The 19,899-nt window shown below is 33.9% G+C and overlaps 1 protein-coding gene across 3 annotated transcripts in view; it reads right to left on the bottom strand.

Annotated features, from left to right (window-relative positions):
- USP47 (ubiquitin specific peptidase 47) overlaps positions 1-19,899 on the bottom strand; it is a 110,795-nt gene that overhangs the window by 41,955 nt on the left and 48,941 nt on the right. For all 3 annotated transcript variants that reach the window (XM_059408137.1, XM_059408120.1, XM_059408128.1), the window contains 5 exons: positions 19,346-19,484; positions 14,531-14,627; positions 12,474-12,619; positions 11,859-11,938; positions 9,176-9,325 (listed from right to left, as the gene is read on the bottom strand). In XM_059408137.1, coding sequence (XP_059264120.1) covers positions 9,176-9,325; positions 11,859-11,938; positions 12,474-12,619; positions 14,531-14,627; positions 19,346-19,484 — 612 coding nt within the window. The remainder of the gene's footprint in view (positions 1-9,175; positions 9,326-11,858; positions 11,939-12,473; positions 12,620-14,530; positions 14,628-19,345; positions 19,485-19,899) is intronic.

The following is a 19,899-nucleotide window of genomic DNA, read 5'->3' on the forward strand; positions in this document are numbered from 1 at the left end:
TTCTTCTTTCCACATGCTATTTACTAGTATCCTGAAGTACAACTGATTATTTTATGTTTATCTCATACCCTCCGATATTGCTAAACTCACTTACTAGTTCTACAGGTTTTTGGTAGGTGCTTTGGGGTTTTCTACATTAAAAAATCATATTACCTAAAAAGGGGGGGCACTTTTATCTTCCTTTAATTGGAATGCCTTTTATTTCCTTATTTCCACTTCCTGCTTTACTGTCTGACTGGACTTCCAGTACTATACTGAGTAAGAGTGGTGAGGACAAACACCCTTGCTTAGAAACAACCTTGACGTTCTAGAGGGAAAGCATTCAGTCTTTCATCATTAAATATTATGTTAGCTATAAGGTTTTTTTGGTTTTTTCTTTTTTACCATGTTCTTTACCAAGCTGAGAAAATGACCCTCAATTACCAGTTCTCTGGGTTTTTTTTGTTGTTTTGCTTTACTGTGAGTAGATACTGAATTTTGTCAAGTGTTTTTCCTGAGTCAAATGATGTGATGGTGTGAATTTTCTTGACTCAATATGGTAGATTACTCTAATTGATTTTTAAACATTGACCAGTTTTGAATTCCTGAAATGAACCCTTGGTCATGGCATTTAATTCTTTTTACATATTGCTTAATTCTACCTACTACTGTTTTGGTAAGAATATTCTTATCTGTATGAATTAAGGATACTGGCTTGCATTTTTGCTTTGTTTGGTTTTGTTTTCACTTTGTCTGGTTTAGTATCGAGATATGACTAACTTCATAAAATAAATTGGGAAGGGTTCCCTCTACTTCTGTTTTTTGAAAGAGATTGTGCAGAACTGGTACTCACTATTCTAAAATGTTTGATACCAGGATCCAGTGAAACCATCCCAACTTTGGAGACTTCATTTTTGAGAAATTTTTAATTATGTACACCTTAACAGTTATAGGGCTATTCAAATAACCTAATTCATACTGAATTATAGCTTGTGCTTTTTGAAGTATTGATTCATCTAAGATATCAAATTTATGTGTGCAGAGTTGTTGTACCACGTGCATGATCTGTGGTACTCATTTTATTTCTAAAACTGTAAATTTTTGTCTTTTTCTTCTGGTCAGTCTTACTACATATAGGTATGTCCATTGTATTGATCTTTCAATAAAATTAGCTCTGTGTTTCATGATTTTCTCTTGTTTTTCTATTTTCAGTTTCACTGATTCTGCTTTCATTATCATGTCCTTCCTTCCGCTTGCCTTAGGTTACTTTTTTCCTTCCTTTTCCAGGTTGGCTGGAAGCTTAGATTACGGATTCAAAACTTCTTTTTTACCAACTTAAGAATTTTACTAAAGATAGAGCATTATTTAATGCTGTAAAGTTTCCCTCTCAGTACTATGTCTCAAAATTTTAACTGTGTTTTAGCTGTGTCTCAAAATTTTTGATCTATCTGCATTTTCATTAATTTCAAAGTATTTTATTGTTATTAATTTTCCTCAAGGTCTCTTCTTAAATTTGGGGGTTATTTATGTGCACTGTGTATTTTGCAAGTGTTTGGTGGTTTTCCAGTTATGTTACTGTTACTGATTTCGAACTCGATTCTATCATTGTTGAAAAACACTCACTATGATTTTAATTCATTTAAATTTGTTGAGATTTATTTCATGGCCCAAGGTATGGTCCTTCTTGATATACAGTCTATTAAAAAGTGTGTACTCTGCTGTTGTTGAGTGGAACTAATTTTATAAACATCTATTAGATCCTGTTGTTGATGGCATTGTTGAGTTATTTGCTAATTTTCTGTCTAGAGGTTCTACCTATTAATTATTTACAGAGGGACATTAGAGTCTACAATTATAATTACAGATCTGTCAATTTCTCTTTTCATTTTGGGCAATTTTCCCGCATATATTTTTAGTTGCTATTTGGTAAATACACATTTAGGATTGTAGTCTCCTTGATGAACTAACCTTTTTATTATATTGCCACTATTTCTGGTAATTTTCTTTTCTCTAATGTCTACTTTATCTGATATTAATGTAGCCTTTAGCCTTGATTAATGTTTACATGATATAACATTTTTCCACCCTTTTACATTTCAGCCTGTCTATGCCAGTTTATTTGAAGGGAGTTTTTGTAGTGAGCATAGACAATTGGATCATGTTTTTAAATCTGATATGCAAATCTCTACCTCTTATTTGGTACAATTAGACCATTTACATGTAACTAAGACTGCTATTTTAGTTTTTTGCTTTCTTTCTCCTGCTTCCCTATGGATTACTTGAACATATTTTAAAAATTCTATTTTTATATATCTAGTTTTTTTGGAGTGTATCATTGGTTGCTCTCGGTTTATTACACACACATAACTTATCACTCTACTGGTGTCATCATTTTACCACTTCAAGTGAAGTACAGAAACATTACATCCCTTTATGTCCTTGTACCATCTCCCATTTATAATGTGATTGTCTTAAATATTTCTTCTACATACATTTAGAATGATATCAAATGATGTTATAGTTTTGGAGGGACCATCAAATATAATTTTGGAAACTTAGGAGAACGAAAGCTTATTGTATTTACCCAGATTTTTAGTTTACCATGTTCTTTCTTCATTCCTAACATTCCTAGATGCCTTCCTTTTATTATTTCCTTTCTGTTCAGAGAATTTTCTTTAGCATTTTTTAAGGTGGGTCTACTGGTGGCGAATTTCCTCAGTGTTCCCTCACCCAGGGTGGGTCTTGATTTCCCCTTCATTCCTGAAGAATATTTTCACTGGGTATAAGACTTTAGTTGACAATGCTTTTCTTTCAACACTTGAAAAATGTGCCACTTTCTTCTGGTCTCCATAGTTTTTTATGACAAATCTGCTTATAAGAAATCAGAGTAACTGTAAGAAAAAGTATCTTTCTCTGCTGCTTTTAAGATATATCTTTGTCTTCAGTTTTCAGAAGTTTGACTATAATCGGAGTGATATAGAGTGAGTCTAACTTATCCTATATGGGGTGTACTCAGCTTCTTGGATCTATAGCTTTATGCCTTTTGCCAGATTTGGGAAATTCTTCCAGCTCTGCCTCTTTTTCCTCTGCTTCCAGGACTCCCAAGGGCACAAATCTTAGATCTTTTATTATAGTCCCAAAGGTCCTGAACTTCTGAAAATCTTTCTCCAGTCTGTTTTCTCTCTGCTGCTTACAATGGGCAATTTCTATTATTCTATCTTCAAGTTCAGGGATACTTTCTGCTGTCTCCTCCATTCCACTGTTGAGTCTATCCATCAAGTTTTTCACTTTGGTATTGCATTTTTCAGTTCTAATTTCCCATTTTACTTTCCTTTTTATTTCTTCCCTGAGGGTTTTCTATTTTCTCATTTGTTTTAAATGGGCTTGGGACCTCCCACTGAAGTATTTCTATGATGACTGCTTTAAAATATTTGTCATAAATCTAACATCTTCATTTTGGTGTTCGTAGCCACTGAATGTCTCTTCTTTCATTCAAAATGAGATTTTACTGGTTCTCAGTACAGAGTATTTTTGTTTTGTTTTCTATTGAAACCTGGACATTTTGGGTATTTTGAAATTCTAGAACCCTATTTGAATCTTCTGGTTTACTGGCTTTGACAAAATTTCCTGCTTCATTACTACCAATGGGAGGAGAAGTCCAGGTTTTCCTACTTGGCCTCTGCTAACATCTGAGATGAGTGTCTCTTCATTACGTGTTAGACAAGAGTTGACAGTCTGGCTTCTCAGTAGGCCTGCTGATACCATCTTGGCTGTGAGGGAAAGGAATGTCTCATTAGAGCTCCCCTGATAGCCTCCACTGACATTGTAAATAGGAGGGGGGTTGTCTCCTTACGGTTCAGCCTCCACTGACATTGTAAATAGGAGGGGGGTTGTCTCCTTACGGTTCAAAATGGCAAAAGTCCTGATTCTTCACTAGGTCTCTTTTGACATTAATGGGGGCAGAAAGAAGCATTTCCTTACTATGAGATGGGAGTGAAGGTGAGACTCCCCATGTGTCTCTAATGACAGTGAACTAGGAGAACAGGAAAGCAGTAGTGGGAAAGTTTGTTACTGCCTAGCAGGGATGAACCTCCTGGCTAGCTACTCAGCCTTCTCTGAAACCACCCAGGCAGGGGGCTGGAAAGCCCAGTTACAACTTCATGAATAGAAATCTAGGCTCACCACTCAGTCTTGGCTGGCATGGGTTGAGATAGGGCCACATCTTTCTGTGGTCTTTGGCTAGAATGGAATGGGTACCATCTGAAAGTTTTCTGCCTTGCTAGGCTGTCCCTTTCCTGGTCTTTTGGCTGGAGACAGCAGGTTTTTCAGTCTATGCCTATTGCTATTTCTAAGATGCCAGCTTCTTCAGCTCTAAGTTTGGGCTATATTAGGCAAAAAGAAAACCCAGGGAACTCACCCCATGTCATTCCTTGAGTCCTGAGATCCCTAGTCTTTATGCCTTTTCTCCACCTTTCAGAGTCTTCTTGTGTTTTATTTTATATATAATGTTCAACTTTCAGTTGTTTTAGCAGGAGGAATAGGGCAATGTACATCTACTTCATCTTCCTGAAAGCAGAAGTCCCCACTTTTTAAACTGGTTCCCACTATGTCCAACCACATAAATTCCTGGAAAAATGAGGATAGATTCTGTGGAAGAGATCTTTCTTTACGTAATGCTTACGTATTTGGACAAATATAGACCACTCCACCATTCAAACGAATTATGTGGCTAAGCCGGACATTTAAGAATGTCCAAGTTATCTGTTAATTCAGGGTAGAACCTATGATATAAACTTGTGCATACCAAATACTTGAAATGCTTATGATTTCACAAAGACTTATGAATTAAACAATTTTTCATCAAAACTTTAAAATAATCATTAAACCATGTTTACTTAGGGAACAGATGTCTTTCATATAATCTAGTTTTTCCAAAGACACTAAAAGGAATGAAATAGCTAAACCCAATTTCAGACTTTTGAACACATTTTGTGATAATAAAGATATTCAAGTATACTTACCTAATAGAATTAAAAATATATGAAGAAAAAATGGTCTATTACAGTGCCCACTGCACAGAGTAGGCAACTCAATAAATACATTATATAACAAAGGAGAGCAATAAAAAGATAATGTCTAAAATTTATGGATAAATAGAAAAGCTCTTCCCTAGTTAATGCCAAATGTGAGGTTATATCATTTTTAATTTGTGAAATATGCTTTCATAGTTAACTGATAAAAATTATACTTCTACTTTTTATGTATCGCTAGCATGTATTTAAAAATATCTCATTATAAAAATATATTCTCAAATGTGGTTGGCAATAAGCAGAGTCAAGGTTTCTTTGATCATGAAATTCAGAGAGAGTGGTTTAGACAGCTCTAATCAATGAAAATAAAAGGTTCTAGTTACCTCACAAATCATTAGCAACAATTCTTTTTAAAGGTCACTAAAAGGAATTTTTCAGCCGACATTAATTTTTCAGGATTAAGGATATATGTAAAACAAGAGTAAATTATAACACGTTTTAGTACTGTCACTCACCCTCAACCTCCCAAGGACATAAACAGTGATGAAACAAAGTAGAGATAATCTTTAAATCACCTATTCTAGTGCAGAGCTTCCCACAATAGTTCCTCAGAATAGTATCCCTTAAAATAGTCACAAATATCCCAGAGGAAAAAAAAAAAGTTAGGTTAAGCATAGTTAAGCAAATTTCTCTAGTACAGGAATCCTCAGGGCATTTAAAATAAAATATGCATAGCAAATTTCCCAAAGACGATTACAGTTGCACTGTTTCCCAAATTTAATCAAAGAAGTCTTCTCTTAATTTTCTATTAAATCCTGTTGGAGATGAGTGTTAAACAGAAGTCAGTCTGAGAGGTAAGAGGGTGCCAAAAGAACCCTTAAATACTGATTCCCTACATGGCCAGGTAAAATGAAGACCAGAAATTTAATAAATAGCATAGTTATAATGACTAAAAAATAATTCAATGAACAAATTATGAAAAGCTTTTTTAAAACTGAGGGTGATTCCTAGCACTCATTAAAAAAGCAGTCTGCTATCAGTCATGCTGAAAGATGACCATAAACATTTATTATAAATGTCATAATGACAAATTAGCTAAATTTTTTAGCTATTTCCATTCGTATTTTAAGCTTAAATATCACTCAAGTTAATTTATTTGAACATGAAGATAAAACAAGTCTAGAAATTGGATGCTGCAGATGAAGGTTAATAAAACTTTAATTTTTAATAGAACCTTGCACTTAATTGCCTGAAATTAAGCATCATGTGTTAACCTCACTATATACACATATCTATTATATTGTGGCTCACTAAAAGAACCCAGAGTAAATTGAACACAGAATTATCGGTGTTGCATGTGTATGTACGTACATGTGATTATGTGTGTGTGCATATCCAATAAGACAAATATACCAGAGTCCGTGAATAAAAGTAGGAAAATAAATTTTAAAAGAGTTCAAGACAAATTAAGCAAAATATTATATGTAGTCTGAATAAGATTCAACCAGATTTTTATAATCCACATTTATACTTAATTCTTTTTAAAACACACAGAATTAACAAAATACACAATGGCAAGCAGTGATATAAAACTAATTTTAGATATTGTGTGATGATTTCTGTAGATTAAGAAACGTAGGTTATCGGTTTAGAATTCAGAAAACAATGGGAATTCACTTACCTCTAACTAAAGTTCTTTGAAGGTAGTATCCTCCTTAGAACCCCTATCTTGGGTAGTTCACCTGCTGTAATTTCCCCAAAGAGATTCCAACAAAGTCTAGCAAGTTTTAAGTGCCCTTCTGCAAGCCCTATTAGCGCATGTGTGTTATATAAACTTGCTTACATACTGCGTCATAGCTGTAACCTCCAATTCCCACTGAATCACCACCACCATCACTACCACCACCATTCATGTATCAATGGAGGACACCACCTTTGGAGAACTCCATTTGGAAATGTGTCTTTTTTCACTTCCCAGAAGTATCCTCCAAAGTGCCTCACTGCTAAATCTATAATGTAGTTGAGAGAGTGGTGGTAATTCGGCAGGCAAGAAAATGAGGACACAAAGATTTAGCTAAGCAATTGGACTTGATTACTCAAACACAGTATCCCAACATAACAAAACAAATAACATTAGCCTCCTCAACACTCAATTAATACATAAAAACATTAAACTGAATGTTTACATGAAAAAGCTTTCATAAAAAATACTTTCATAACCAAAGCAGAAAATATCGTCTTTATCATCTGGGACTACCAAATATTTCCCTAGTGTATTTTGCTAAAGAAGTACCAATATTTAGGGGCACCTGGGTGGCTCAGTCATTAAGCGTCTGCCTTCGGCTCAGGTCATGATCCCAGGGTCCTGGGATCCAGCCTCGAGTCCTGCTCCCTGCTCAGTGGGAAGCCTGCTTCTCCCTCTACCACTTCCCCTGTTGTGTTCCCTCTCTCCCTGTGTGTGTCAAATAAATAAATAAAATCTTAAAAAAAAAAAAAAAGAAAAGAAGAAGAAGAAGTGGTGGCAATATTTAAAAATGAATTAGGAAATAAGTCATTGAAAGACAAATGTTAATAATTTTTTAATATGCCCCTCCTACCTTAAACAATTAAAAAAAAAAGGAAGTAAAAACTGTCCAAACAAAAATAGAAAATAAAACAAGCCACTCACACCAAGCCCAATCACACAGTTTACAAAGGGTACTATTAACGAAATTTTTCAAATCTATTCAGGAAACTGACTGAAACATAGTACAGGAAAGAAGACTTGGTCTTAATACTACCAAGAAAAGGTCTTCTACTTGGATTCCCACCAACTGATTCCATAACTTCTTATCAATTATTTCTTGAAAGCCATGTGAGAGTAGGGAGAAAAGCAAAGGGAAACAACTGTCTGAGGGGCCAGAGGACCAAAGCATTTTGGAAGCACTATTACAGAGGATAAAGTGTGGAGTAGCTTTAAAATCACTGATTTCAGCTACAAGCCAGCATCAGATTGGTAATAACATAGACGAGGCCCAAAACAATATAGCTCTGAAAGTGTCCCCTGGCTCATAATAAATTCAGAATAAATATTTCTGAACACTGTAATTTTCAAAATCAACTCTTTCCATGGCTCTCCTTTTGTATCAGTAGATACAATAAAATGCAACAACAAAATGATCAAAAACCAATTGAAGAATGGATAAGACAATGAGAAAACCTTAGATAATCTCCCAGTTGTATTCTCAGTATATAATTAAGCTTATTTTTAATTAATCAATTAACTATATCAGATTCTTCAAATTATTGTACTTCTATGATGCATGGTTTTTAAATTAAATTTTAGAATAAGGATGTTCCTTTAAAAAATGTGGCCTCTGTCTACCCTAAAAACTAGAGGTTATTTTTCCAATTTAAAAAATATATGATGGGGCGTCTGGGTGGCTCAGTGGGTTAAGCCGCTGCCTTCGGCTCGGGTCATGATCCCAGGGTCCTGGGCTCAAGTCCCGTATTGGGCTTTCTGCTCAGCAGGGAACCCCCTCCACTCTGCCTGCCTCTCTGCCTACTTGTGATCTCTGTCAAATAAATAAATAAAATCTTTGAAAAAAAATAAAAACAAAAAATATATGAAACAGGACATCTGGGCGGCTGTCAGTTAAGTGTCTGCCTTTGGCTCAGGTCATGATCTCAGAGTTCTGTGATCAAGCCCCTTGTTGGGCTCCTTGCTTGGTGGGGAGTCTGCTTCTCCCTCTCCCTTCTTCCCCTCAACCCCCTTCTCATAAATAAAATCTTCAAAAAAAAAAAATATATATATATGGAATATACACAAAACAAAAAGTACTTTCCAATACAAAAAATGGTCACAAAAGAGCATTTATAAAATGGACTCTTTGGAGGTTAGAAGAAAAATAAAAGGATAAAGTGAAACAAACTAGTCATCTATCAGAAAAAATAAAATTCTGAACCATGAAGCAGTACATTTGCATTGAATTTCCCTTTTATACATGCACTATTAGGACTCACTGAAGGGTCAAAAATCTTCTAGATCTTGCTAGTTTAAGTGCAGGAATTACTAACAACCCAAGAAGGTGTATCTAGGATGATACTTACCTTACAACAGATTATACCACTGTGCTATTATGTATTCTGTGTATGGATACACAAGCAGTCAGCTGAAAGGTACACACCACACTAGCAAATGCTTGACTGGACCCATAAGGCCGGATGACCAATGGAATATCAAGATACGTGTCGATTCTCCAGCCCTCATAACCACATTCCAGACACCTCACGTAGTCCTTCAGCTTGCCTTGATATAGTTCATTTATAAGATCAGCCTAAAAATAAGAATATTAAAAAGTGTTCCTTAAAAATTATTTTTAAAATACATAAAACACAATAATTCCTGCTTTTAAAGATAAGTTTCAAAGGCTACTCATTCTTTACTGCTTAAGTTTTAGAAAGCTTTAAGATTTATCTAAAATTTTATTTTTAAAATGAAGGCTTGACAAAAATTAAACATCAAAAAAATTAGATTAATACTAATTTAAGAATCAATGTACAAAAATTAACTAGTTCAATTCTCTTATCACTAAAAACCCCACTAATAAAATGGTTTGTTGAAATCGATTTATTATACTATTAAGCTTCATATTATCTTTTCATTAGGTTGAGAATACATCTCATCTATCACTTTAGGCATGTTGATAATTACATAACTAACTAACCAGCTAGTTTTATAGCTTAATACATGCATACCACTACTCTCACAATACTATATTCTGATTCCTATAATCCTATCTTCTAGCTCAAGGTACAAATAAAACTTTTTAACTTTCAGTAACAGACATAAAACAATTTTAAAGAGAAACATTATACTGCAAATTTTCTTTAAAAAGGTACAGACATTTTAAAAAAATTCTATCTCCATCAAAATATCCTCATTTAAAAGAATGGATCTCTCACTAAGTCCCCAAACTTAGCAAACTTGGGCTTCTGTCCTAATAAAGATAGGTAATTCCTTTAGTAAGGCCCTCCAAGTGAATGTCTCGCCTCAAAATTCTTTTACCAAAATTTGGGAATGCAAAGGGAATACCCCAATTGATCTTTCAGTGGAACTGTTGACCCAAAGAGGGACATAAAAAGGGTAAGAGTAACTTCAGACCTATGAAGAAGGAACAGCCCCTAATACCATATACATAAAGTTACTACAATATAATAGGACTAGGTAGAGAAACTAGATCACTAAGTAAACTTAATTTTTTTTCGAGATCTCTTAAGTAAGAATGGAAAAGAAGTAAAGCGTATTACAATTTACCTCTTTAAATTTCTCTCTCTCGAACTTTCTAGGGCTTATAAACCTTCAAACTAGGACCCATCATCATTGTCTATACTACCGCCATTTATTTAATGAAGCCTTCTTCGTTCATCTGCTTCCATCATATTTGATAATATCTTCTGCATTTTACAGGGCATTTCTTTTCTTTTCTTTTTTTTTTTAAGATTTTATTTATTTATTTGATAGAGTGAGACACAGCAAGAGAAGGAACACAAGCAGGAGGAGTGGGAGAGGGAGAAGCAGGCTTCCCACCGAATAGGGAACCTGATGCAGAGCTTGATCCCAGGACCCTGAGATCATAACCTGAGCCAAAGGCAGATGCTTAATGACTGAGCTACCAAGGCACCCCATAAGGGGGCATTTTTAAGTGGTTCAAAGCAGCTTTTTTTTTTTTTTTTTTAAAGATTTTATTTATTTATTTGACAGAGATCACAGGTAGGCAGAGAGGCAGGCAGAGAGAGAGGAGGAAACAGGCTCCCTGCTGAGCAGAGAGCCCGATGCGGGACTCGATCCCAGGACCCTGAGATCATGACCTGAGCCGAAGGCAGCAGCTTAACCCACTGAGCCACCCAGGCGCCCCACAAAGCAGCGTTTTTAAACAGATCTGTTAACAACCCAGTAAGAAAATAATGTGTATCTCAACACAGTATATCTAACTATAACAGAATTAGTACAAAATAATACTTACCCTTATTTTTGTGCTCTTCTCTTATACTTTCCTATACTATTCCATTTTTTTTTTAAGTGCTGATATAGATTGACTAAACTGAATTCATAACATACGAATGGATGACAGCCTACAGTTTGAAAACTCTGGCCCAAGCCATCATCATAATTCCAATCAGAGAGCAGACCCTCTAGGCTATCTTCCAGATTCTTCCTCCTTTTTTATGACTGTGATTCCACCCCTACCCTCATCATTAGAGCCACTATAATTCCTCCTCTTTACTGAGTTCCCAGACCCACCCAGTTCAGCCTTACTCTCCATCCCACAATGACATATTGAATGTTCTTCCCACTTCTAACCTGCTCTTTTCCTACTAGAAAAAGAACAAAGTCAGATTAATAGGAATCCTAAATGTCAAAAGCACATTTGGGTCATTAGCACATTAGGTCTCCTTGGTCAAAATGAAGGTAATATTCAACTATACTTAATCTGCTATACATTATAATACCTGTAATTTACTTGGTAAATATCTGAAAATACTGTTCAAAAATCATCCCCCCAAATCACACATACACATGTATGTATATATTTATACATGAATTATACAGTTTTCAAATAAAAAAAGAGACCATCTAAACCACAGAAACCAACTTCCTTATTTTAAAGATGAGGAAACTGAGGTCTAGCATGGTTTAATGAGCATCTGTATGACTCAGTTAATGGCCAAGTGAGAACCTAGTACTTTCAATTCCCCATTCAATACTGTTAACAACTGAATGCCAGAGTTTTAAAACATTTCAAAAGAATAAAAGTTACTTATGAATGATTTATTATAAAACATTCCCTTCAATCTGAGATCAATTACCTGTTCTGTTTGTTTCCATTTCTGTTCCAAAGCATCAAACATGACTCTGCACAGTTCTTGTACATCATGCTGCTGCCAAGCTATTTTAAGATAAAATTTAATTAAAAACAGTAATAAAGTGTAATGAAACATTAATTTGTTGTTTAGAAACAAATTGTCAAAAACATAAAAAAGTCTACACAAAATAATTCTAAATTTAAAAAAGAATACACACTATACATTACAGTCATGAAAAGGTAATCCAAGGAAAAGATCAAGCAATCTTAGTATTTTATAAGTAACATATGCTTTATGGTGCTGTATTTGTTATTTTTGTTATGTTTCACTATAGAGTTAAGAAATAAATTAAGAAAAACCTAGAACAAACTAAAAATTTTAATTTAAGTACACGAAAATAATTTAACCAAATTTACTTTACAAGAAAATTTTAATTAATCAAAAATTTATCCCTGGTGCTTAAATTTTAAAAAAATAAATTATTTTTAAATCTAAGCAAAAGGCAATGAGAAGGTTTATGGTAAAGTTAATTAAGCTATTAATATATTTGTTTATAATGCTGTCTCCCAGAATTCCTTTGAATATTAGAAACACTGATCATTATAAGAGAATTAGTACCCTCACTACTATCCCATCCAAAACTCCTTGTAACATCTGTGGTTTCAATTGCTCTCTTTTTGCTGGTCTGTAACAAAACAAAAAGCCTTTGGAGTTGGTATGGGATACTTGTCACTGGGTCTTCTTCAGATTCTTCAAATTCCCACCTATTAAAATAAAATTGAAATAATATGAAAATTATTCATAAAATATTTTTATTCTTTAAGGCATCATTAATATTAACATCATAATAATGTTAAGACCTTAAGTCTGGGGTTATACAGGATTTGGATATTAACTGAAGCAATTATTTAATAAAAGAGTAGTCTTTCCCTAATTCATAAATTCAGAAGAATTTTAGACTTTAACAAGAAAAGGCATGCAACACTAATGAAAGGCAAAACTCATCTAAAAGTAATCAAAGAATTTGAATTTGATCAAGACTCTTGTCCTAATTATTAATTCATAAAAGAGGTAACTGAACAACAGTAAATGACACTATAGCATTTAAGTATCAAAATCTAAAAAAACTGCAGGAGAAAGGATGTCAGTTTTCAATATATGTATTTTCATTTTTTAAAAAGATTTTTAAAAAAATTTTTAAGGATTTATTTGACAGAGCAGGCTCCCTGCTGAGAAGATAGCACAACATGGGGCTCGAGTCCAGGACCCTGAGATCATGACCTGAACTAAAGACAGAGGCTTTATTTAACCCACTGAGCCACCCAGGCGCCCCCAATATATGTATTTTCAAGGAATAAATTGCAAGGGGAAAAAAGATGGAAGGGAATTAAAAACAGATTAAGTAGATTAAGAATGTTATCAGTCAGTTGCACTGTATGGCTCTTGTGTGGTTCCTGATTTGAACAGATTGTTTAAAAAAAAAAAATGAGGAAATCAGGAAAACCTTATTAGCCTTGATCTGAGATATATTTACCGATGATTCAATGGGAGTGTGCTTCCAAATAATTAGAATAGAGGATATTAGATAAAAAGGACTGATCATGAGTTGATAATATTCAAAGCTGGGTGATGGGTAAGGGGATTCATTATAATGTTCACAAGTAAATTTGGATGATGAGCTTCCATATGAATGGCCTGATAATATGTTGTCTGAGCAACACAACCAATATTCAAAGTTCCAAAAACACTTTAAATACATTTCACAGTAATTTCAAGGATGTTATTTAAGAGTAACACACAAAAAAGGAAAAATCAGTTAATGTGTACTTGAAAATGTCTTAAAAAAATAAGTTATGCATACCTTAAAGAAAACAAACAAAAAAAGAGTGTATTAAATGTAATACAGTAAGATACTCATAAAAATAACTGACTTTTAGGGTTTATTTAAATATGGATTTCCTTCATAGAGCATTTTAAAGTACCTGGTATATATGCCATCTTTTACACACACAGACACTTAAACACACACACACACACCCAAAGGAAAGCTGCATTACATTTTAATTAGAAACAAAGTTTAAAAAGACAACTTCGTTTCTTAAATTAAGACGTGAAAGGAAAGAATATGGTTCATATATTGAGATTATCTCAGAAAGCAGATAACATATTTCTTTATAAAGATGTTAAAGCTGTAAGTGAGTGAAAGCTTTAATACAGTAAGTAATCCCAACTGTAAATCTTACTCATTTTATCTTTTGCTGGTTTATGCATTTCTGGTTCTCTCTCTCTACAAATTTTTCATATGTCAGTCTCTTATAAGATCTTTTTCTTATATACTATTCAAGATGTCTTATGAAGTGAGAAATACCCCAAACTTAATAAATAGATACAAGATGGTAAATTAGATTAGTTAAAACCTACACTTTCATTATTTTTTTTTTTTTTAAGATTTTATTTATTTATTTGACAAAGAGAGAGATCACAAGTAGGCAGAGGCAGGCAGAGAGAGAGGCGGAAGCAGGTGCCATGCTGAGCAGAGAGCCTGATGCGGGGCTTGATCCCAGGACCCTGAGACCATGGCAAGAGGCAGAGGCCCAACCCACTGAGCCACCCAGGTGCCCCTATACTTTCATTCTTAAGTCAATCTTATTTATAAATTTTTTTTGAATACTCACTTATATAATGCATTCCTAAATTCAGGAGTCATAAAAAGTGTCTGCAAAAGGCTATTCAAATAGCAAGTCATTGCTTGGTTTACTAATCCCACGTATCCTTTAAAAAGAAAACACAAATATATACAAATCAGCATTTACATTAAAATAACAAAAAGAAAACTTACTAAGAATTTAATGCACAGTAAAAATTGAGAGGTTAAGGTTACTTGGAAATTATTTTAGTTTCTTCAAAAGCAATAAGAAAGACCCCTTTTTCTAAAACATGTAGTATGTAAACCTTGTTTCTCAGAAAAAGTAAGTAATACTATTTTGTTAAATGTCCAGACATATGCATGGATATTATATAGCATTTAGTAAAATTTAAGAGGAGTATTTCAATATAGTATGTTTACTTGATATAAAAATAATCTTTGTTCCCCAAATTGATACACTGTTGATTAAAATGGAAAGGTATAAACACATTTGCTTTACTTATCACATACCCAAAACAGAAAGACCGAACTGAACCAGCTACCCATGCTATCAGGGTCTATAAACCAATTTATGCCAAGGATTAATAACATGAGATAAATTCATCATATAAAACTCAGAATGACTTCCTCTATTTTAATAAGCCCATGAAGTATGAGATTCTATACATCAGCACACTATGCAAAGAGTGACTATAAAGTAAGAGAAGTCAGAAATAGGGAAGAATAAAGAGAGGGAGTGGGGTAGGGAGGAAGGAAAAAAGGAGAAGCTTATAGGAACTTAAAATTCAATGATTAAAATTATATATGATTGGATATCGCTACCACTGTTGAGAACATTTTTGGAATTTCTCTTTTGAAGTAGATTTCAGGCCCAGTTTATGAGACACACATACACCAAAAAAAAATCAGTCTCATCATTTTAGTTATACCGCATTACATGAGCAAAATGTGGTAAACATGGCGTAATAATTAAACTTATATACTCCCACTTAATACTGAATGACTTGGGTACCCCTCCCCCCCAAAAAAGCCTAAATCTTTTCTCAACAGATGCTGAAGGTGTTCACTGAAGCTTTTCAAAATAATTTTCTCAATTCCCCAATTATCAAAACGTCTTGAGAAATGCTAGACTCTACAGATAACTATCAATATATATTGATAAATACTTCATATTTAATACTGTGTTTATCAGGGCACCTGGGTGACTTAATCAGTTAAGTGTCCAACTTTTGCTTTTGGCATAGGTCACGATCTCAGGATTGTGAGATGGAACCCTCCATTAGGTTCCACACTGGGCATGAAGCCTGCTTAAGATTCTCTCTCCCTCTCAAAAAAAAAAAAAAAAAAAAAAATCCAAAAAACCTACTATGTCTATTCTGCTGTACATTGTTATAGAATTATAAACTATGACAATACCTAACCATCCCCTCCTGAGTTGTTCTCTTGGCACCCTGTCTTTAATCCATATTGGAGCCTTCAGCTCACTGTTCTGTAATGACCTATTTACTTACATGTCTTCCCCATCAGACTATGAGCGGAGGGATCAAATCTGATTTATTGCTCTAATACTTAGCACAGCAGCAGGTGCACTTAAGGGGGAAATGCCTATGACATACAGGTAATGCAAATCTCCATGGTGTATGCCCTGATTATTAATAATAAAGCATTATTTCATTCTTAGGTCATTTAAACAGACTCTTCCACAAAGACAACAGTGTTTTGGCCCGAGACCAGGCTCATTGGTCTACATCTTCTTTTTGGCTGAGAATGCCTGGAATTTCCTCTTCTCCATCTCCTTCCCCCAATCCCTCAACAACCGGGATGGATGAATGCTATTACTATTTTGTATACCTATAGACCAATCATTTATCATTCATGTGTGATCTTGTTTCCCTTCCCTGGGCTTAAGAAAGGGGGTGGTAGAAGAGGGTTTAAGAAAAAGAGGGAGCACTTAATTATTACCAATGCTCTTTATTTTCTCATTAGCAATAAAAATCATATAGAAAAAACTATGGTTATGTGTACTTGATTTAGCACCACATCTGCACAGAATGAACAGAGTTCCACATAAAGGTACTATTTGCCAAAACTATGAAGATTTTAGTGATACTAATAAAAGTGCTACTGAGTAATAGAAATCTTAAGTCATTAAATCAAAGAACTTCAAATGACAACTGTTATCAAACGGGTCCTATATCTGAAACAGCTGTGAGTCAATACTGTAAGTGTGAGCCCCTAAGGGAGAAGAAGGTGAAAACATGTCACTCTGCAAGCGGCACATGTGGAAAGAAATCCTAAACAGACCTGCAGTTAATGAAGTAGCCATCAATTAGGCCAAATCAAGAATGCAGAATGCAAAAGGTCAACTCCTAGAGCTGGTAAAATAAAAGAACTGCTAAAGAAACTGGCCAAGAATAGTTATCAAGGATTCAGATAATGGATCTGAAACTATGTAACCCTAGTTACATAGTTTCTAATCACCTGCAAGTCCACATTAGCCTTCAATCTGCTTTATGTTCACATACACAATATCCCACCCCTACCCGCCACTACACTACCTCCTATCAACAGTGGCTGGCTATCCCAGGGGGATTTGATAGGCAAGGGAGACAGGAAAGAAATCCCCAAACCTCCAGCATTATGGAGAAATTTGTTCCTTAGAGCCAAGTCAAAATCTTGACAACACTTTGTACATGGTGCCAAGATACACAGTAATTTAAGGAAAATGCAAATTCAACAGTCACTAACAAAATTATGTTTAAACCACAACTCCTTTGGATACTTATAGACTACTTTAATTCAGAAAGGCAGTACCACTAGAAAACGGGAGAAAATTGTACAGGTAGGAAAAAGGAGTGGAGTAGAGGTGTATGAGAAACAATAATTATCAGGAATGAAGGCTAAATGGCAATTTAATTGCCATTAATTAATGGCAAATTAATTGGCCAATTAAACGGCAATTTAAAACAAAGACCTCTAAAAATTGTTTTAAATGAATTTCAATTTAGTAATTGAATTTGAGAACTTATCCTAAGGAAATAATCAGAGACAAAAATAAAAACTTATGTACAAGAGTGTTCATCATAACATCAGTAATAATTTGCTTAAATAGCTAAACTATACAGTGAAATAGTTTTTCAGTCATTCAAAACCCTATATTAAAAAACTATTTAACAGCATTGAAAAATGCTTATCATATAGTATTAAAGAAAAAATGCATAATAAAAAATCTCAAAACATGTGATACCCCTTTTTCTTAAGAAAAAATATATGGAGCAAAGATAAAACAGAAATAAGCAAAATCACTGTAAGTAGTTTCTGTTAGTAGTACTGTCAGTGACTTTCAATTTCTTCATTTTAAAGTATGACAATGAGTATGTATGACATTTGTATAATCAGAGAAAGAACTTTTAAAAGTATGAGTCAGTCTCTAGGAATTTATAGGCATCAGAGAGCCACAGAGTATATACCACAAAGTAGGAATTCTATAAATACTCCTAAATAAGGGACTGAATTGCTTGTCAGAATATAAAGCAAATAGTTCAAGAATCCTGATTTATTAAATATGGAACTTTCTCAAAATATTTCAACTATCTCAGAATAATCTAGGGTGCTTATCTGAAACAAAATGTAATTTATCCAACCAGTATTTTGGGAAATAATGCCTCAGAACCCACATTTTTAACTAGTATCTCCAAATTACTTTTCAAGAAATAAAAATTTGAGAATCACTTCTCTAGACAGTATAATGATAATAATAAGATAATAATAAGCTTTATTATCTCCAACAGAAGATAATTCTGCATTCTCTTTTATTCCTGGTACTTGACTGTACAAAGTTTTATTGATATAAATGATCCTAAATACCAAATACAGCCAGCTTTTACTGGTATTTCCAAAACAAACGCACTGGTAAGCCTGTACAAATGATCAGCTATGAGTAAATTATCTACATTTTAATTACAAAATACAGTAGATAGAAGATCACAGATCACATTAGGACAAAATCTGCACTGTAATGTTATAGTTTTGTTTATATACTAAACACCTGCATATAATACTTAAAAGTTCTAAGAGTAGAGGTTCTGCAGTCGCACATAGCAGTACCAGCTGTGAAATCAAAGGCTTCTCGGAACCCAGTTTCCACTTCTTTTAATATGAATAATACTATCAACTGCAAAGGTTTGCTAAGAGATCAAATGTTATGTAGAAGTAACCACATTATATTCAGGCAATTAACCAATCTTACATGTAAAGGAATAAACCTTTACATAAATAAAACAATTTCACTGTTCAATAAATTGAAAAAAATCAAACACCTAGGTTTAATAATGTTCAGAAAAAAGTTAACAGGAATATTTAAATTGTATGACTAATTTCAAACCTATGTTAGATTAAACTAAAAGATGACACAGTAGGTCTAATAAAATAAACTTGGCCCATCTGTTTCAAAATGTAAGTATCCTCCACAGTCTATCCTAATCCAGAAAGATAAAATGAAAACATTCCTTTCCAAACAAAGTCAACTTCAGAAATTTACGGATAAATTAAAAATAGAAAATTATCAAAGAGAAGAGTCTTCCTTCAAAATATAATATGCAGTATTTTTTACTTTATTACTAAATACTGGCAGTAACTATATAGTGAAAACAATGACTTGAGGGAAAGAAAAACCACATTATTGTTCTAACTATTTCTGTTAACTAGTGACCTTGCTCTGGGTCTCAGTTTTCTAATCCATAAAATGAGGTGATTAGCCTTGAGATCTCTCAGATTATTCAGGGTCTAACACCCTATGATTTTATGAAAATACAACCACCACAGTAGTAATAATAAATCTTACCAGTTTCTGATTTATTCAAAATAGATGAATAGGAGTAGTTTTGGCTGACATAATCACTGGTATAGCCCACAGAACCTTCTCTTGGAAGTGGACCTATAAACCGGTCATGGACACTATCATCTCCAGCACTGGAATCCTCCTAAAATGCAGCATAACCAATATTTACTAAATGGCATATATTGCTAAAACAATGAAAAAAAAAAAAAAAAAAAAAAAAACCACATACTAATTGCTAAGGCAATGAAAAAAACACAAGGTATTACTATTACCACCAAGACATTCAAAGGAATGTATGCCCTCACCATTTCCTATAAGAAGGCTCAAAAGACACCCAATGTAAAATGCTTTGGGGGAGGTGCTTGTGTTTCCTTTCAAAGTTCCTATTTCTCCAATTTCCCTTAATTCTCTTTCAAATTTTGTTTATATGAGAGGAAGAGAAAATTACATTGTGAATTCTTTGATGACAGGGTCTGTCATTCATTTTTACACCATCCTTGCCAAGTAGACCTGGCAGGTAGGGCAAACTTAAGTATTGGATAAAATGGATTGTTTCC

The sequence above is a fragment of the Mustela nigripes genome, chromosome 1 (assembly GCF_022355385.1).
Source record: "Mustela nigripes isolate SB6536 chromosome 1, MUSNIG.SB6536, whole genome shotgun sequence".
Taxonomy (NCBI): Eukaryota; Metazoa; Chordata; class Mammalia; order Carnivora; family Mustelidae; genus Mustela; species Mustela nigripes.